Consider the following 19718-nt stretch of genomic DNA (forward strand, 5'->3'; position numbering starts at 1 on the left):
TTAACGTCAGCCAAGATTTCTTTTTCATTTCATTTTTCATTTCATTTCCTTCAGTTTTAATTAACTTTTATTTTCCAGTTTGTTGTTGTTGTTGTTGAGATGGAATCTCTCTCTGTCGCCCAGGCTGGAGTACAGTGGTGCAACGTCAGCTCACTGCAACCTCTGCCTCCTGGGTTCAAGCGATTCTCCTGCCTCAGCCTCCCAAGAAGCCTCCCAAGTAACAGGCGCCCACCACCACACCCGACTAATTTTCTGTAGAGTAGAGATGGGGTTTCACCATGTTGGTCAGGCTGGTCTTGAACTCCTGACCTCAGGTGATCCACCCACCTCGGCCTCCCAAAGTGCTGGGATTACAAGCATGAGCCACTACGCCTGGCCTATTTTCCGGTTTTTGTAGTTTAACTTGACACTTACTTACCATGGTCCACAAGCCAGGTCACACATAAAGTCTTGAGAGAATTTTATAAAATGATTATCTGATACAAAAATATTGAGATAAAGAAAAATTAAGGAGAATATATATACTAACAAGAAGTTAAAACTGTAAAGAAAATGTTCATGACTGAGGCATGTTACCCCTGCCAGACAGGTGTAAGTCAGCCAAAGACACCATCTGCCTTGCTTTCACACTGCTCTCTATAGAGCTAGCAACCCTGGGAAACTTTCCAGGCCTAGAAGGAGCAGAGGTTAAAAGAAATGGTACTAAAATGCACTCTCCCTTCCAGATAGTTATGGTCTTCAGCAAATCAGTTAATCACTGCTCCTCTCCACTCTGAAGAGTAGATCCATGACAATCACCAGTGAAGAGAAGATGACCCATAGCACTTGGGAGTGACAGAGGAAAAGGATGACAAAATAACTTCACCTGATACCATTTGCTATGCACTAATATCTCTGGTATACTTTTCAAAGAATTGGACACTTTCAATTTTATAAAACATATAATGCCACAGACATCCACAAAATGCATGTTCATAAACTAAATGTACTAAAATTAACAATACAAATTCAGGGGTTCAAGACAAGAAAAAATAAATTCCATATGCTGTGACCTGAAAGGAATGAAAGTGGGAGTAAGGAAGGGGAAACAAGCTGTAGTGATGTCAATAGTAAACTGACACATCTTTCTCAAAAAATACTCAACAATCAACAAATGTTGGCTATGCATAGTGGCTCATGCCTATTATCAGCTACTCAGGAGGCCGAGGCAGGAGGATCATTTGAGGCCATGAGTTTGAGACCAGCCTGGGCAACAGCAAGACCCTGCCCCCCAAAATAAAAAATGTTAAGTGCCTAATTAATGACAGGCACTGTGGTAGGGATTGGAAATAAAGTACAGTCCCTGCCCTAAAAGAGATCACCCATCTCTCCAACTAGACTGTAACAGACAATTATAATACTCTGTAATAAGTGCTACCAACAGGGATAAAGGTACATCAAACTTAGAACTGTCTAGGCCACCTACTCAAAAAAATAAAAGGACGTGGCTATAAAACCCAGCTTTGAAATTTTAACTAACATGGTATTAGTTAGGGTAAAACTCATCATGAAACTCAAACAGTAACAGATAATGTGATAGTGTGGACTTTGACCAAAATACTAACATTACAAGCTTCATTTTTATTTTTTTTGTTTTTTTTTTGACACAACGTTTTACTCTGTTGCCCAGGCTGGGGTGCAGTAGTGCGATCTTGGCTCACTGCAGCCTTCACCTCCTGGGTTCAAGCGATTCTCCTGCCTCAGCCTCCCGAGTAGCTGGTATTACAGGTGTGCACCTCCATGCCCAGCTAATTTTTGTATTTTTGGTAGACATGGGGTTTCACCATGTTGGCCAGGCTGGTCTGGAACTCCAGGCCTCAAGTGATTCGCCTGCCTCTGCCTCCCAAAGTGCTGGGTTTACAGGTGTCAGCCACTGTGCCCGGCCTCTCAATACTTCTTTTCTATATGGTGATTCCTCAACTCCCTTTAATCAGAATGTAGGGCAAGTGGTACCTAGGGACATTTTGCTTAGAATACAAGGCAAACAGGGAAGTTTCCTTGAGCAAAAATCACAGCAGACTTATCCTAAAACCATAATCCCTTTTCTTCTCAGTTAAATATTTCTTAAGTCACAAAGGCATTAAATATTATAAAATTTAGATTATATATACCAAGAAACTGATCTTATTATTCTATGGCTTTTTCGGTGGTGATGAAGTGAAATATGTTTCTGTAATACAGATTAAGCATCCCAAATCCAAAAATCCAAAATGTGAAATGCTCCAAAATCCAAAACTTTTTGAGCACTGATATGATGCTCAAAGGAAATGCTCATTGGAGTATTCTGGACTTTGCATTTTTGAATTTGGGCTGCTCAACCAGTAAATATTTATAACGCAAATATTCCAAAATCCACTTCTGGTCCCAAACATGCTGGTCCCAAGCGTATTTAGATGAGGGATACTCAACCTATACCTTTGTGTTAAACATGTATGCACTAATAGGCCAGATGCAGTGGCTCACACCTGTAATCCCAGCACTTTGGGAGGCTGAGGCGGGTGAATCACCTGAGGTCAGGAATTCAAGACCAGCCTCACCAACATGGTAAAACCCCATCTCTACTAAAAATACAAAATTAGCTGGGTGTGGTGGCACATTCCTGTAATCCTAGCTACTGGGGAGGCTAAGGCAGGAGAATCGCTTAAACCCAGAAGGCAGAGGTTGCAGTGAGCCGAGATTGCATCATTGCACTCCAGCCTGGGCAGCAACAGTGAAACTCAATCTTAAAAGAAAAGAAATGTATGCACTAACAAACATAAAAACCATCCCATAGGTAACAACAACAAGGCCATACTTTCATGCATCTAAACAAACATAAGCATACAGGCTACTAGGCCTCCTACTTGCCATGGTAAATTGTCACTATTTGACACTACCCTGCAGTTCATGGAGCAACACATACTCACCAGCTGGCCTGCCAGCAGCGGCATATACTCAATGATGGCCAGTCGGACCCTCCATTTGGCATCTTCTGCCAGTTCCACTATGGCAGGAAGGAGAGACTGAGAGAGCTGACGGATTCCAATCACTTCATTTACACAATCCAAATTGGAGATGATATTCAAACGAACTTCAGGACACTGCAAGTACATAAGCCCCAAAAGACCACATATAAAAATCAAGTACTCTGCCCAACAGTCTCCTGTCAGGGTAAGATAACACTGCTAAGTAAGTTTTAAAATTATAAAGTATTGACTCACGTGAAAAAAAAAAGGATAATCTTGAAGAAATAATAGTGAGTACATAAATAACTCAAGGAACATAAATGATCTTAATCAGAAATTTCAATTAAAAGTCTTGTAGTAAAGACTACAAGTCCGTAAAATGGTAACGAGCATAATCTCTGGAATTAAATCAGATGCACTCAAATTTCAGATCTGTCATTGTTGAAAGACCTTGCTCAAGTTACTTTAACCCTCTGTGCCTCAGCTTTCTCATCTGTAAAATGGGATAATAATAAGACCTACCTCATAGGATTGTTGTGAGAATTACATGTAAAAATACATGCAAAGCATTAAGGCTCATGCTTGCCATGTAGTAATTACTCAGTAAATATTAGGTATCATTTTAATTTTTGATACTATATTTAAACTTGCATAAATGAAACTTTTTAAACAAAGACACATTAGCTTTAAAGAAACCAGGGAGTATAAAGCAAAAATCAGGTAAAGATGATAAACAGACATTTCTAGGTTTACTCTAATGGGTCCTTGTGCCCACTTTCTGAGAAACCTATAACCCCATCCCCAAAATCACAGGTGTCATTGGTTTAAAATAAGTTATGATTTTTTTATCCATTTTCTTTTTGGGGGTTCTATTTTAGTGAAACCCTAAACCAAAATCAAATAAAAACACATCACTATCAAAAGCAACAGAACATAAAGCAACACCCACCTCATCCTTCAACTGAGCTAAAAAAAGAGGTAGAAGATGTTCAATGGTATTTTCTTTGCCTAAAATAGTAGACAATCCCATAATTACAGAAGCTAGAGCCGATTTGACATGTTGACTGGTATCAGATACTAATTCCTAAAATAAAATCAAAATTAAAAACCTTTATTACAAGACAACAGAAACTTCCATACCATTATTCTGGGAGACAGAGTCTTGCTCTGTTGCCCAGGCTGGAGTGCAGTGGCATGACCTTGGCTCACTGCAGCCTCACCCTCCCAGGCTCAAGCACTTCAGCCTCCAGAGTAGCTGGGTCTACAGACATGCACCACCAGGCCTGGCTAACTTTTTTTTATTTTTTGCAGAGACAGGTTCTCACTACATTGCCAGGGCTGGTCTTGAACTCCTGGGTTCATGCAATCCTCTTACCTTGGCCTCTCAAAGTGCTGGGATTATAGGTGTGAGCCACCACGCCTGGACTGATTTTTTTTTTTTTTTTTGAGACAGGGTCTCACCCTGTCACCCAGGCTGGAGTGCAGTGGCATGATCATAGCTCACTGCCATCTCAACCTCCTGGGCTCAAGCAATCCTCCCACCTCAGACTCCCAAGTAGCTGGTACTACAGGTGCATGCCACCAGGCTCAACTAATTTTTGTATTTTTTGTAGCAATGGGGTCTCACTATGTTGCCCAGGCTGGTCTCAAACTCCTGGGCTCAAGAAATCCTCCCACCTCAGCCTCCCCAAGTGCTTGGATTACAGGCATGTACCACCATGCCCAACCCCAACGAATTTAAAGACAGCACTATTTCAATATTGATTAGTTGATAATGTTTCCTCAGACTACTTGTTAGGTAACATAAACCTATGCACCAAAGAGCAGTTTACAATTACAATGGGCTAATAAGTAATGAATAACAATGTTGCACATTAACACATCTTCCCCATTCATTCCCTGTCAACCTTTAAACTCAAAGAGCTTTAAGGTAAACAAACAAAAAAAATGAGATTAAGGTTTACCTTCATATAAATCGGAGTGAAACAAAATAAAGTCAGGTTTACCTTTATATAAGGCAGAATTTGATTCATAATTATGGTCTCTCTATCTTCAATGGACAAGTTCTCACCAAGTTCTAAAAGATAAATAGAAAAAAAAGAATGCTTTCACAGGGTCATTTACAAAGAGCTAAATGAAGACATTTAACCAAGTTTATCAATAATTTCAATTAAATTATATGTTTAAGCAAATAAGGAAAACAGCTCTTGTTCTAAATAAACTTTTTCGTGAAATCTCTATGCCATTGCGTATCACACCAATCCAACCTGAAAGGCATCTTTTTTTTACAAAAACAAGACAAAATGATTTCTTGGTTTTAAATATAAAGGGACTATCTTTATGTGACAATGTAACATTTCCACACACTGAAAACACCCCTATGTATTTTAAAAACATATTCTAGAACAAAAAACATGCAAACTTGACTAACAAAAAATGCACCAAAATGAATGACACATGTTCCAACATAAATTGAACTCCTTACCTTTTACTTTGTGGGCAGCAGCCGCCCGGACTTCAGCTTCACAGTCTTTAAGTAGGTTCTGAAAGGCGGGAATGAGGTCATTTAGGGTGATTTTAGGACCCATGGCTTTCTGGAGCTATAAAAGAATTTGAACGGGTTTTAATGTATACTAACAAAATAATTAACAAGAACAAAACAAAATTGTGCAATCTGTAAGTACATATTTTTGCCACAGCACTTCACATTGAAAAGAATTAATTCAGAAACTTTGGGTACAACAGCAAGTCTATGGGTTTTCAGGTTTATTTCCTTAGTACTTAAAAATGATCATTTTACCTCTGAAAATTTGTCAGCCACCATATAGCGAACTCGCCAAGATTTATCTTCTGCTGCTTGTCGAAGTGTAGGCATCACCAAAGTCTCAAGGTCATCCTGAGGCAATAACTGGGCAATACTGACACAAGCTTCCACAGCAAGGAGGCGCACTGAATCCTAAAGGAACAAAATTTCTGTAATTCAGACATTTACTGAGACCCATGGGGAACTACTGTGGGGTGGTGCAGGTGTTTAAAAAAATAAACACCACCAAGACTGCTACACCTTATATAGTTTCACGTCTTGACATCTTTTTTTTTTTTTTTTTTTTTTTTTTGAGACAGGGTCTCACTCTGTCACCCAGATTGGAGTGCAGTGGCACAATCTCGGCTCATTGCAACATCGGCCTCCGAGGCTCAAGTGACTCTCCTGCCTCAGCCTCCCGAGTAGCTGAGATTACAGGCAGGAGCCACCACGCCCAGCTAATTTTTGAATTTTTAGTAGAGACAGGGTTTTCCCATGTTGGCCAGCCTGGTCTCAAACTCCTGACCTCAAATGATCCACCCGCCTCGGCCTCCCAAAGTGCTGGGATTACAAGCGCGAGCCACTGCGCCTGGCCATGTTATTTACATATTAAAAGAGCTGCTCCGGGCGCAGTGGCTCATGCCTGTAATCCCAGCACTTTGGGAGGCTGAGGCGGGCGGATCACAAGGTCAGGAGAGGGAGACCATCCTGGCTAACACAGTGAAACCCCGTCTCTACTAAAAATACAAAAAAAAATCAGGCCGGGCGCGGTGGCTCACGCCTGTAATCCCAGCACTTTGGGAGGCCGAGGAGGGCGGATCACGAGGTCAGGAGATCGAGACCATCCTGGCTAACACAGTGAAACCCTGTCTCTACTAAAAATACAAAAAATTAGCCGGGCGAGGTGGCAGGCGCCTGTAGTCCCAGCTATTCAGGAGGCTGAGGCAGGAGAATGGCGTGAACCCCAGGGGGCGGAGCCTGCAGTGAGCCCAGCTCACGCCACTGCACTCCAGCCTGGGCGACAGCGAGACTCCGTCTCAAAAAAAAAAAAAAAAAATTAGCCAGGCATGGTGGCAGGTGCCTGTAGTCCCAGCTCCTCAGGAGGCTGAGGCAGGAGAATGGCGTGAACCCAGGAGGCGGAGCTTGCAGTGAGCCGAGACTGCGCCACTGCACTCCAGCCTGGATGACAACTCTGTCTCAAAAAAAAAAAAAGAAAGAAAGAAAGAGCTGCTCCCTTTGCCTGGAATGGCATGTCAAAGTCATAAAGATAGAAATGACTTTGTACTATGAGTAAACAGCAAAGTAATTACCTTGGCTAGAATGCAGAGTTTCTATAAAGGAAATGAAAATTTTAAAATTAAGTAAAAAAAAAACAAAACATTTTAATGATGCCTTCAAAGCCTTACTATAACAGAAAGTTGAGGGATAAAAATGAAAAGAATACTTGTAGAAGTTATTTATAACAGATTAGGAGAAAGGTACAGAATAAGAGTAAAGGAAATCACTTAGCTTAGTTTTCAAAAAACTCAGATCAGGGTGGCAATAACAGGAGTGTAGGCAGCATAAGATGATGACTTGGAAAGAAATACACAGAACAATTAAAAGTTAGAAATCAAAAACAAAAATCAGTTGGATTTAAATGTTGAAGATCAAGGACAGAATAACTTTGAGGAAGCTGTGGCTAGAAAAACACAGAAATTAGAAAAGTATGGGATTAATGAACTCAACTTTCCAAATGTAAACAGCCAATGCCAACGTGACCCTATGTCCTTTGAGCAAGTGGAAAATACACAATTAAGACAAATCAATGAGGGGCCAGGCGCGGTGGCTCATGCCTGTAATCCCAGCACTTTGGGAGGCTGAGGCAGGCGGATCACCTGAGGTCAGGAGTTCAACACCAGCCTGGCCAACATGGTGAAACCCCATCTCTACTAAAAATACAAAAATTAGCCAGGCGTGGTGGCACGTGCCTGTAATCCCAGCTACTCAGGTGGCTGAGGCAGCAGAATTGCTTGAACCCAGGAGGCAGAGGCTGCAGTGAGCCGAGATCGCGCCACTGCACTCCAGCCTGGGTGACAGAGCAAGACTCCAACTCAAAAAAAAAAACACCAAAAAAAAAAGAAAAATCAATGAGAAATTAGAAAATGAGACTGCAGATTTGTATATTATACATATATAGGTAGAATCTTAATACATGTAAACATTAGCACCCAGAAGAAATAGGTAAAAAATTTTAAGTGTGTACAATAAGTTATGTATGTTATTACGTATACATATACTTGAGAGACATAACAGTGACTCCAACTTCCAAAATATTACAAATCTTAGAAACTGTATATCAACAATAACTGACTATATGCCAAAAACACACACATTCCTCTGTATGCAAGCGCACAGGCTAAAAAAGACAGGACTAAGTTCTTGGTAGTGACTACACAGATATCTTTGGATTTCGAAAATGATGCTAAATCATGGGACTGCTAATCAACTACTGAAATACAAGCTAATACGTGTTTGTTAAAAAATTACTTCTCTGGTCGGGCGCAGTGGCTCACATCTGTAATCCCAGCACTTTGGAAGGCCAAGGTGGACAGATTACAAGGTCAGGAGTTCGAGACCAGCCTACCCAACACAGTGAAACCCCATCTCTACTGAAAATACAAAAAATTAGCCAGGCATGGTGGCAGGCGCCTGTAATGCCAGCTACTCGGGAAGCTGAGGCAGGAGAATCACTTGAACCCAGGAGGCAAGCGTTACAGTGAGCTGAGATCACGCCATTGTACTCCAGCCTGGGCGACAGGAGTTGAAACTCCATCTCAAAAAAACAAAAAAAAAATTACTTCTCTTCCAGAACTTCGTTTTCTCTCCTATACCTGTTCCTCCTCCCAGAATTTTCTCCATCTTAACGATGATACCATCATCCACCCAGTTGCTCAAGCAAAAAATCTAGGAGATCTTGATTTCTCTCCCATTCATCCAATCCAATAATACTAACCTATTGATCCCACTTCCAAACTGACATCCAGATCCTTTCCATCTTCACTACCACCCTATTACCATCATCATCTCATGCTGAGACTTGAAATGTGGCTGGTACACATTATTTACACTCAAATAATAAGATTTTGGAAAATTTTGGTTGAATACAAATATTGTTAATTTCACCTATTTCTTTTTACTTTTAAAAACATGGCCAGTAGAAAACTTAAAATTAACAGGTAGCTTACATTATAGTTCTGTTGAAAAGCACTGTTTTAAACTATAACGTTTAGGTAATAAATGCGCAAAGAAGGCCGGGCACGGTGGCTCACGCCTGTAATCCCAGAACTTTGGGAGGCCAAGGTGGGTGGATCACAAGGTCAAGAGATGGAGACCATCCTGGTCAACATGGTGAAACCCCGTCTCTACTAAAAATACAAAAGTTAGCTCGGCGTGGTGGCATGCGCCTGTAGTCCTAGCTACTTCGGAGGCTGAGGCAGGAGAATCGCTCGAACCCAGGAAGCAGAGGTTGCAGAGAGCCGAGATTGCACCACTGCACTCCAGCCTGGTGACAGAGTGAGACTCCTTAAAAAAACAAAAAGAAAAGAAAAAAAAAAGTGCAAAGAAAACTAAGGCTGTGCTTACCATAAAAGTCAGGATAATGTCACTTTTAAGGAAATAGAGTGGCAAGTGGAGGAGGAAGGAAGAGTTTGTGTTTGAAAGGGAATCCACGGAGGGATTCTGGGATAGTGGCTGTCAAAGTGATGTCTCCTATCATAGGTGATCGTTAACAAGTTGGTATTACTTTCTAATAGTTCATTAAGTTATACATTTATTTTGTACATTTATTATTAGAATAAAAATTCTAATAACTTTTAAGATTATTTTGAAAGTAGGATTTAGATCTTTAGATTTAGGATCTGAAAATGAGACTCATTAATATTGTCCTGGGCTTGTGGTCCTGTGCACATGAAGGATCTTAGGGCAGGCAACATGCAAATTAAAAGCCCAAAAGGACTATTTTAGAGTCCAGGAACTCTGGGAGCTGATCCTATTAAGCACCATTACAGAGAAGCGGTACAGCCTAGCTGTGAAGGGCACAAATTCTGGAGCCAAACCACCTAGATTCAAATTCTGACTCCACTACTGCTAACTATGCAAACTTGAGCAAGTTACTTAAACTTTCTGTGCCTTTGTTTTCTAATGTGTAAAATGGGCTATCTCATGGAGCTGTTGTAAGGACTGAATTACTTAATACATATAACTACTTAAAGGCAGAGAAAAATTAAGTACTTCATTTGGAAGTTTGCTAATTTTATTGTTATTTCTATACCAAAGAGATCTAGATCTTCAGAATTGAATACAATTATGTGAAGTAATCCCATACACTACTATAGAAGAAGCAGAGAGTCAAATAGCTTTCCTAACACATTCTAAGCTTATTTATCTGAAAAGTCAAAAATTCCAGGAAACATTACTCCCTCATATTACAATACAGCCAGCAATTCCCAAAGGTATGTTACCCTCCATGCTGCTTTGGTCTTCCTTTCTAATTATGGCTCCCATTTCCTCTCTGACTCCCTGCTCTTTTAACAGCTGCTAATTTAAGAGAGAAATCATGGTCTGGTTAAGAAAGAAACATAAGAACATTGAGATGAGCATGTTACACTTTAACCAGGCCAGAATCAGCACTAATTCTGCAAAAAGAATCCTAACAAGAAAACTAAAATTCCCCAAAGAAATTCTGAAAATTTAGAGGAAAGGAGCATATCTGTGTCCCTTAAATACTAAGAGTTAGTTTACCTGTTCATCTGAAGCTAGATTAGTGAACAGTGGAACAATTTCACTTTTCACACTGTCTAATTCCAAAACTTTTGCAAATTCACCCAATTTGGAAGCAGCAGCACGTCGTACCATTGGTGTGTCATCTGAGCACAAGGAACGGAATTGCCTGCAACATAAAACAATGAAGGTATTTCCCATCAAATAACACTGACTAAATCTGCCCCCATACACACAGACAGACTTTTAGAGGTTTCATCTTACAATAATCAGTGACTAAGCTTCTACTCATAGAAGTAACAAAAATAAAACATATTCAACTGGATAATAAAAAATGACATCATAGGCCAGGCATGGTGCCTCACACCTATAATCAAAGTACTTTGGGAAGCCCAGGTAGGAGGACTGCTTCAGGCCAGGAATTGAAAGCAGACTGGGCAACATAGCAAGACCCTATCTAAACCCCAAAAATATTTTTTTTGTTGTTGGGGGGTGCTCAAGTGAACCTTCCACCTCAGGCTTCTGAGTAGCTAGGAACACAGGCGGGTTCCACCATGCCCAGCTAATTTTTTTTTTCTTTTTAGTAGAGACAAGGTCTCACTATGTTGCTCAAGCTGGTCTTGAACTCCTGAGTTCAAGCAATCCTCCCACCTCAGCCTCTCAAAGTGCTGGGATTACAAGCATGAGCGACTGCATCCAACCAGAAATTTTTTTTAAAAATTAGCCAGGCGCAGTAGTGTATGTCAGTAGTCCTAGCTACTTGGAGGCTGAGGCTGGAGGATCGCTTAAGCAGAAGAGTTCAAGGTTGCAGTGAGCTATGATTGTGCCACCACACTCCAGCCTAGGCAACAGAGCAGGACCTTATCTCCTTAAAAAAAAAAAAAAAGTCATAAATCCTACTATGCTAGTATCAGCCACTCATTGGTAACAAGGTACTATGTAAATTGTCAGCTACAAGTTCCTAGTAATCCCAAATAACTCATAGCTTACTGTCTGATTTCTGCTTTAACAAAGCAAAAAAACACCATAGCTTACCGTCTGATTTCTGCTTTAACAGCATTTGATGCCCTGGGATAGCAAACGCTGAGTAAACCACATGCAGATGTGCGAGAGGTGAACCAATCCCCACTTGCTAGGCGTTTCACCAGAGGTACAAAATAAGCTTCCAGAGCAACAGGAGTATGCTCCAGCGAGATCTGTCTCAGGGACTCCACAGCCTTGTCACGAACAACAGTCTCTTCCACAGTTGCCAGATTTTCCAAAGGAGGCTGAATGGATTAAAAAGGAAAACCAGAGAAGAAAACTTATTGAATCAGGTTAGAAACAGATAATCACCTTTTAAAGTGACTGAAGGGAGGTGGTACACGTAACCAGAATGTTAGCTCTATCATACCAAATGGTTACTTTCAGCTCACACAGTGATGACATATGGTGCGGCCAACCCAAAGACACGACTTCTGCGGAAAAGCCAAGATCTCGTGTCCCAGATGGCAATTCCCAGATGGTGTCTACAAATGACACAGTGTAAGAGACTTGACACAGTATTAATATTACTGTGAGCTGAATCACTAGGTTTAAAAGATACACAGCCAAATTCAGACAGGATCATGTATATTTCCTCAAGAGTAAGTACAAAAATATGACCAATGTTAGGCACCACAAATACAGGATAACAGCTTGTCAGGTCACTGAGTCCACAGCCTTTTCAGTATCATTCCACCATTCCCAGAGGTGCAAGCAACCCTTATCCACCATCTCCATCCCATCCTTTTATCCAACCTATAAAATGCTGAGTGCAAAATTGATTTTTTCAGAACACATTCAGCAACTTTCCATTAGCCATAGGGTAGAAAGGAGTTTCTGACAGAACAATCAAGTGAAAACTACAGAGATTGGCCGGGCACAGTGGCTCACACCTGTAATCCCAGCCCTTGGGAGGTTGAGGTGGGCAGATAACTTGAGGTCAGGAGCTCGAGACCAGCCTGGCCAACATGGTGGAACCCTGTCTCTACCAAAAAATACAGAAATTAGCCAGACATGGTGGCACACGCCTGTAAACCCAGCTTACTCAGGAGGCTGCGGCATGAGAATCGCTTGAACCCGGGAGGCGGAGGTTGCAGTGAGCCAAGATTGTGCCACTGCACTTGAGCCTGGGTGACAGAGTGAGACTCTTGTCTCAAAAAAAAAAAAAAAAAAGTAAAGTACAGAGATGGTAGGACACCTTGCTTACAGCTTTAGAAATAAAAGAAGCCAAATGGGGTGGATGGTCTGGATTAAGAGCAGTAACTCAAAATGGCATGGCCTAGTAAAACGTGTAAACAGGCTGGCTCTCTGACTCTCTGTCTTACTGAGTTTGCGTGTAGTCCAGGTAGATTCTACACATGCCATGAGCTACAGATTTTAAAGCATAAAACCCACATATAGAACTAACCAAGAGTGAAACAGAAGCATAATGAGTTAAAGAAAAGAAGTGTGTCTAATAATATATTTTAAAAATTGTTTGATACACACAGGTAGACAGTATTCAGCTTTCCTAGAAGGTATTTCAGAAACCCATTGAAAAGATACTGTTTCTCACTTGCAAAGGCATTTCATGATCTGTCCCCTGCCTACTGCAACCCCCTCTCATGCACTACCACTGGATAATAGCTATCATTACTACAGGATGAGGCCATCCTCCTGAGAATTGCTTATGAGTGGTCTCTTGATTTGAACTCTGCCTGGCCCTTGATGACACTCTGCCTACCCAGCCTCAACACTTCCAGCAGTTCTTTTTTTTTTTTTTTTTAAGAGACAGGGTCTTGCTCTGTTGCCCAGGCTGAAGTGCAGTGGCACAATCATGGCTCAGTGAGGCCTCAGACTCCTCATCCTTCTGCCTCAGCCTCCCGAGTAGCTAGGACTCAGACAGACACCATGCCCAGCTATTTTTTAAGAGTTGGGGTCTCACTATGTTGCCCAGGCTGGTCTTGAACTCCTGGCCTCAAACAATCCTCCTGCTGCTTTGGCCTCCCAAGGCAAGGATTACAGGTGTGAGCCACCACACCCAGCCACACTCCAGCAGTTTGGAACCCAGCCTGTTTCATGCTTCCAAGCCTCTGAAACTCATTTTTTCAATACATGATTATTGGTGTATTCTAGCTTTGAGGACACAGAAGAAAGCAAACAGACAAGGTTCCTCACTCTAGTGGCATTTACATTCTAATGGAGTAAGACAACAATAAGTAGATGGTGATGAGTACTCTATAGAAAAACGGAGTAGGATAATGTGGTAAGGGATGACCGGAAGGCTATTTTAAGTTGAGTGGTTGGGGAAAACCTCCCTGAGGAGATGCATTGAAGTTGATCCCTGAATAACAAGGAGCCAGCCACAGAAAGCTTGAAAGAGCTTTTCATTAGAGGGAAGACCTAGGGCAAAGGTCCTAAGGGAATAATGAGCTTGGTTAGTTCAAAAAACAGAAAGATGACCAATGTGAATGGAAGAGGTTATCAAGGCCTTTGGCGGTCTGTTCCCTGCCTACTGTGACCTCTTCTCAAGCAGTACCACTGGGCATATGATAATCCTACAGAGGCGGGTCATAAAAAGCCTTGCAAACTAAGGTACAGAATTTGGATTTTCTAAGAGCTATGGCAGAGAGTGAGCCATCTGCTGGGTGATGTGAACTGTAAGGGTCGGGTGAGAGGCAAGAGTGGAAAGCATTGTTAGGAAGCTACTACAGCAATCTAGAGAAAGATGATGGTCTGGACTAGGCTGGTAATAGGAGGGATGGAAGAAAGTGGACTTATTTGAAATATACGTAGACTCTATAGGAATTACTAATGGATTAGATGTGGGGAACAAGCGAAAGAGGATTCAAGAATATATTCGAGGTTTTGGCTTGAGCAAATGGAAAGACAGTGATAACATTTACTGAAGTGGAACAACTAAATGAGAGGTGTATTTGAGGGATAAAGCTAAGTTTTGTTTTGGGTATGTTAAGTTTGAAATACCTGTTTGACATACAAGTAGAAAAAAGCATAGGCCTATATACATAGACAGAAAAAATCTCTCTCTCTCTCTCTATATATATATATATATTTATTCATACTTATCTATTAATCAATCTACCCCAGGAGTTCCATGGAAAAGTCAGAACTAGAGATACAAATCACAAGAATCAGTATTACATACCCAGTATTGAAAGCTCTGACACATACACCCCTACCTTGTCCAACTGTTGAGTTCCTGGTCATCCTTTAAAACCTAGTTCAGACATCATCTCCCAAGGTCTTCCCTGATCACCCTGAGTGAATCCCTTTCTCCCCTCTATTACGTGGGTATTTTGTGGGTACTTATATCTTTCCATTTAAGACTGCACAGTAATTATTTGCTGACACATAAAGGCAGGAACCTTATTCGATTCATTTTGGTGGTCATTTTTTTTTTTTTAAGAGATGGGGGTCTCACTATGTTACCCAGGCTGGATTCAAACTCCTGGGCTCAAGTGATCCTCCAATCTCAGCCTCCTGAGTAGCTGGTACTACAGGCTTGTGCCACCAAGCCCCCTTACATTGGTCTTTTTCAACATTAACATTGTAAACTATGATGTGTCTGATAAAGTAGACTCTCAATAAGTGTCAATTACATTGAACTAAATTCATCAAATTCACAAAGTCAGAAGCAAAAGTTAAACTGACAAAGACAAAATGCTGCTAGGTGAGAATTAAGACTTCTAACATCGCGCGGGGGAACCATAAAAACAATCAAACCCTTTTTCTCCCTACATCTAAACTAATAAGTCTACAGATGCAGAAAAGAAGGACGAAGTTCTCTTATTTACAGAAAAAAAAAGAAGGGGTTGAGTCCAAAGTGCCTACAGTATTTATTCTCTCAATGACTAACATTATGACTATCTGCCCATAAAAAGATCTGCATAAAAAATGCTGCAGTGTGTCTATCACCAAACAATGTATCATTTATACTGCAAAAGTTGTAGGAGGGTTGGCAGCTTATAAATACTCACCAGCAGACAGTGGGCAAAGTCAGGACCTCCCACTAGGCCAGTGAAATTTCCCAGCTGCTCAGCAAGAGCTAATAGTACCTCATCTTCATCATAAATCGTATCTGGAAGTGACAACAACAAGGACTCATCAACACGGATAGCTCTCCCACAGCTGGACACTGACACAAAACTAGGAACAGATTCACTATGCAACCAGTAAGGTGACCCAGTCAAAATCCTAACATTTTCTTCCTTCTCCTCAATCAACCGTCTTCCTGGATCTGTTGTGCACAACGAATTAGAAATTCATACTCCCGTATCATTTACTTTCCCAATAGCTAAATGGTTGATGTTTGACTATATCTAGCCACAACTAACAATATACTCTGTTCTGTTTCTTTGGCACAAAAAACACCTGGCTCATTTTAATGTGGGTAACAAACTCTAAAAAAGTCAGTGTTGAAAGCTACTGGAAAATGGAATGTCCCTGCCTTTCTTTAAACAAAGATTCACATACCTGTAAGGAATGGCAACAATTCACTTCGCGTCCTTTCTACTCCAAGTGCTAGGGCAATTGTTGATAACTTCTTAATACTGTTGAGTCGGAGCTTCAGAAAAGAAAGTAAAAAGAAGAACAATGTAAAGAAACGGTTGAATTTAGATCAAAAGACAAAAGGTGCTAACAGGTGAAATAATGACACAGGGGTAAGAATGAAGATAACCTTTCATTTAGATTTTACTGTTAAGGAACCTCATAGGGACTTCCAAAAAGAAGTGTAACTCGGCCTCACTAGCCGCGGAAGATTTCCTAAGAGAAACACTCAGAAGGGACCGGAAGAGAAATGAATGAAAGACAATACAACACCTAGGAAGTAAGATAATTTTAAAAAGGGAGCACTTTGGCAGTGGTGAAGCAGGTGAAACGGTTGAATACAACACCTGTGGTTTCAAAGAAAAGTTCCCGCAGAGTGGATACAACGACTCGTCCAGGTTAATCGGCCATCCCACCCCCGCTCTCTACCCAACAAGCCGAGCCAGTTCCAAGCCGAGATGAAGGGATTCTGAGGCACTTCAAAGGTCTTCTGGGCATCCTGCGCCCCTCAGCTGCTCCAGCCCCGTCTCGGCCCGGCACCGCGCTTCTCCTGCTTCCCTGCCTACGAGGCGCGGCCACCTCACGGCCCGGATGGGGCGCCCAGGCGGGAAGCGGGTTCCCCGACAACCGCTCTGGAAGGGCAAGGCTCCGGGCGGACGCCTCAAGGGGTCCGAAGCAGGGGTACTGGAGAGGTCCCCGGGAAGGTCGGGGCGTGTCACCACAGCCCCTCGCGGAGCTTTCCCCGCCTCCCCTTCAAGTTTCTGTTACGAGCCCGGCTCATTCAGTACCCCGGCCACCCCCACCGTGGCGCAGGCCTTTCCCCTTCTCTACCACGCGACCAGCCGGTGTCGCCTCTGCTCCCCGGCCTCAGTCCAGTACCTGCACGTCTTCATTGCGGAGCTCGTCGATTAAAACCGCGATTGGGTAGAGCGAATCATCTCCGTCTCCCCCGGCTGCTCCTGGGCCGGTCCCGAGCCCCGATGCGCCCGCCATGTTCTTTCTCCTACTCCTGCTGGTCACCGCCTCCCGCCCCGCGCCCAGGCCCCGCCCCGCGCCCAGGCCCCGCCCCGCGCCCAGGCCCCGCCCCGCGCCCAGGCCCCGCCCCGCGCCCAGGCCCCGCCCCGCGCCCAGGCAGTAGGGACTAAGGCCGCCACGTGGGTTTAGCCGAGGTTGGGGAGCTGAGTTTCTGTCCCGATGATTAAGGCTCCCTTCCGACCCCCACTGCAGGAGTTGTAGGTCTGAATTCAAGAAGACGGCTGGGCTGAGAAAGTGAATGGAACCCCTGCGTCCTTTCCCCAGCCGAAAGAAACAGGGACAGGGATTCATCCGGCTCGTTATAGTCTGAAGGAGCCAGGGACCTACCTGAGTGATCTGCACTGTGCCCTCTTAAGACTCAGGCGGACCAAAGAGAGTGCCCGAGGCCAGGAGGAAAAAGGCTTTAGCACCTCCCCGGACTTCTTCCTGGCCCTGAGCCACTGGATCTCCAGCCCTAATTTCTCCGCTCAGCCTCAAGCTTCCACAAAACCTTTCCTCCACCTCTTCCCTCGGCCCGTTCTCCAGAATGGTATCTGGCTCCTGCTCCGTAAGACAAATAACGCGGGCGGTGAGAGAAAATGAACAGTGCTGTCCAAACTCCCCAGTCAATATTTTTTCCACGCAAGCTGTTAAAAACATGCTGCTCTCTTGTTTTTGTGTTTCTTTTCAGTTTGGTACTGGAATGGTGCCTTCTGTTGTATTTTCTTCCTCCCATTTTTTAGCTCTTTAGCATGCTAGAAGTACAACAATGAAGCAAAACTAGGACAAGCTTTAATCCTTCCAAATCGGGTGGGGTGGCTACTTTGCTTGAGCAAGAAAACCCAAACTGGCCTCTCTAGACCTCCAAGAGTCCTCAGAGGCAGCAAGGGGAAGAGGTGGAGGCATGGGAGCTCGTTCTTACAAACCTGAATGGAAAGGTTTCACTTACCCTTGTCAGGGTAGCACAGAATAATTAGAATGTTTTGTTTGTTTTAGACTGGAATTTAAGCAGCTTGGAGTGATAACTACATATGGTGATCACAAGCTCCGAAATGGTAATTCTATGTGCCTGATTAATAAAACTATAAATGCAGTGTAGGAGACAAACTTTTTTAAAACTGGGGTTCTGAGGCCAAGGCGGGCGGATCACTTGAGGCCAGGAGTTCGAGACCAGCCTGGCCAACTTGGTGAAACCCCCGTCTCTACTAAAAAATACAAAAATTAGCTGGGCTGGTGACGGGAGCCTGTAGTCCCAGCTACTCAGGAGGCTGACATGAGAATCGCTTGGGCCCGGGAAGCAGAGGTTGCAGTGAGCCAGGATCGCACCACTGTACTCCAATCTGGGTGGCAGAGTGAGACCCCGTCTCAAAAATAAATAAATAAATAGGGTTCTTGCAAGTAAGCACAATAGAGCCTTTGAATGAATGAATACATAAATATATAAATAAATAAATAAATGGGGTTCTTGGAAGTAAGCACAATAGATAGAGCCTTTGATAGTAATGAAAGTTTGGGAACCAGCAGATCTGAACAGTTTTTCTCAAATTATGTCTGTGAATGTATTCTCTAGGGTTTTAATTTTATTTTCATTTTCATATTTTTTAGATTTGCATAAGCATATTCCGAATTATTTGGGTGACCACCTTACAACCCAGTATTGCCACACAATTTCAGCACCTACATTTACATGTGTGTTTTAGTGCGATAAAAGTATCGTTCTGGGATAATGAGAAAAGAACAGAGGTGGTTTTAAAATGAGAATGATACTTTCATGCACAAAATGAAAGCCAAATGCATCATGAGATTGCACTATTTGGTAGTTGTAACAGAGAAAAATGGTGAGAAAATTAAGATATCAGGAGTCACTTGGTGGCATAGGCATGTTGAACACAAAAGAAGCTGAGCTATAGCAGGTAACACCATAGTAACAATACGAGGGATGATAGTTTTAGCAAAATACATCATTTGTCATGTTAAATTACTATAATATTTTTAATTGAATAGTATTCATTTTGTGGTTTCATTTGTATTTAATTTGTAAATTTGTTGTGGTTTTTTTAGCTGTATAAGAACTAGAAATAAAAGCACATTATTTCCTACTTTATATTTGTAAATTTAAATAACCACAGCATAATAAAAACAATTTAGCTAAACATGGTAATGCGTGCCTGTCCTCCCAGTTACTTGGGAGGCTGAGGTGGGAGGATCACTTGAGTTTAGGGGTTCATGACCACCCTGGACAATACAGCAAGACCCCCATCTCTAAAATAATAATAACAATAATGATTTAACTGAGAGTTTTCAGGATTTTAAAAAATTATTGTTGTGTGTGTATTTTTAAGAAACAGGGTCTTGCTGCGTTTCCCAGGCTGGAGTGCAGTGGCACAATCATAGCTCACTGTAACCTTAAACTCGGGGACTCAAGCAATCCTCCAGCCTCAGCCTCGTGAGTAGTTAGGACTACAGGCATGTGCCACCACATCCAGCTTCGTGTGTGTTTGTGTGTGTGTGTGTGTGTGTGTGTGTAGACAGAGTCTCACCATACTGCCCAGGCTAAAAATGGATTCATACATTTAATACTATCC

The 19718-nt window shown here is 42.4% G+C and overlaps 1 protein-coding gene across 12 annotated transcripts in view; it reads right to left on the bottom strand.

Annotated features, from left to right (window-relative positions):
• PPP2R1B (protein phosphatase 2 scaffold subunit Abeta) overlaps positions 1-17201 on the bottom strand; it is a 42319-nt gene extending 25118 nt beyond the window's left edge. For 7 of the 12 annotated variants that reach the window (XM_063636512.1, XM_055273057.2, XM_055273058.2 and 4 more), the window contains exons 1-10: positions 16999-17178; positions 16045-16135; positions 15549-15649; positions 11584-11816; positions 10570-10717; positions 5785-5940; positions 5470-5584; positions 4991-5061; positions 3934-4068; positions 2946-3119 (exon numbers count right to left, since the gene is read on the bottom strand). In XM_063636512.1, coding sequence (XP_063492582.1) covers positions 2946-3119; positions 3934-4068; positions 4991-5061; positions 5470-5584; positions 5785-5940; positions 10570-10717; positions 11584-11816; positions 15549-15649; positions 16045-16135; positions 16999-17112 — 1338 coding nt within the window. In that variant the 5' untranslated portion in view covers positions 17113-17178. Of the gene's footprint in view, positions 1-2945; positions 3120-3933; positions 4069-4990; positions 5062-5469; positions 5585-5784; positions 5941-10569; positions 10718-11583; positions 11817-15548; positions 15650-16044; positions 16136-16998 lie in introns of all 12 variants that reach the window. The other 5 variants (XM_055273060.2, XM_055273063.2, XM_055273061.2 and 2 more) reach the window with 5 other exon arrangements.
• Positions 17202-19718: the final 2517 nt, after the last annotated feature.

The sequence above is a fragment of the Symphalangus syndactylus genome, chromosome 3 (genome assembly GCF_028878055.3).
Source record: "Symphalangus syndactylus isolate Jambi chromosome 3, NHGRI_mSymSyn1-v2.1_pri, whole genome shotgun sequence".
NCBI classification, from domain to species: domain Eukaryota; kingdom Metazoa; phylum Chordata; class Mammalia; order Primates; family Hylobatidae; genus Symphalangus; species Symphalangus syndactylus.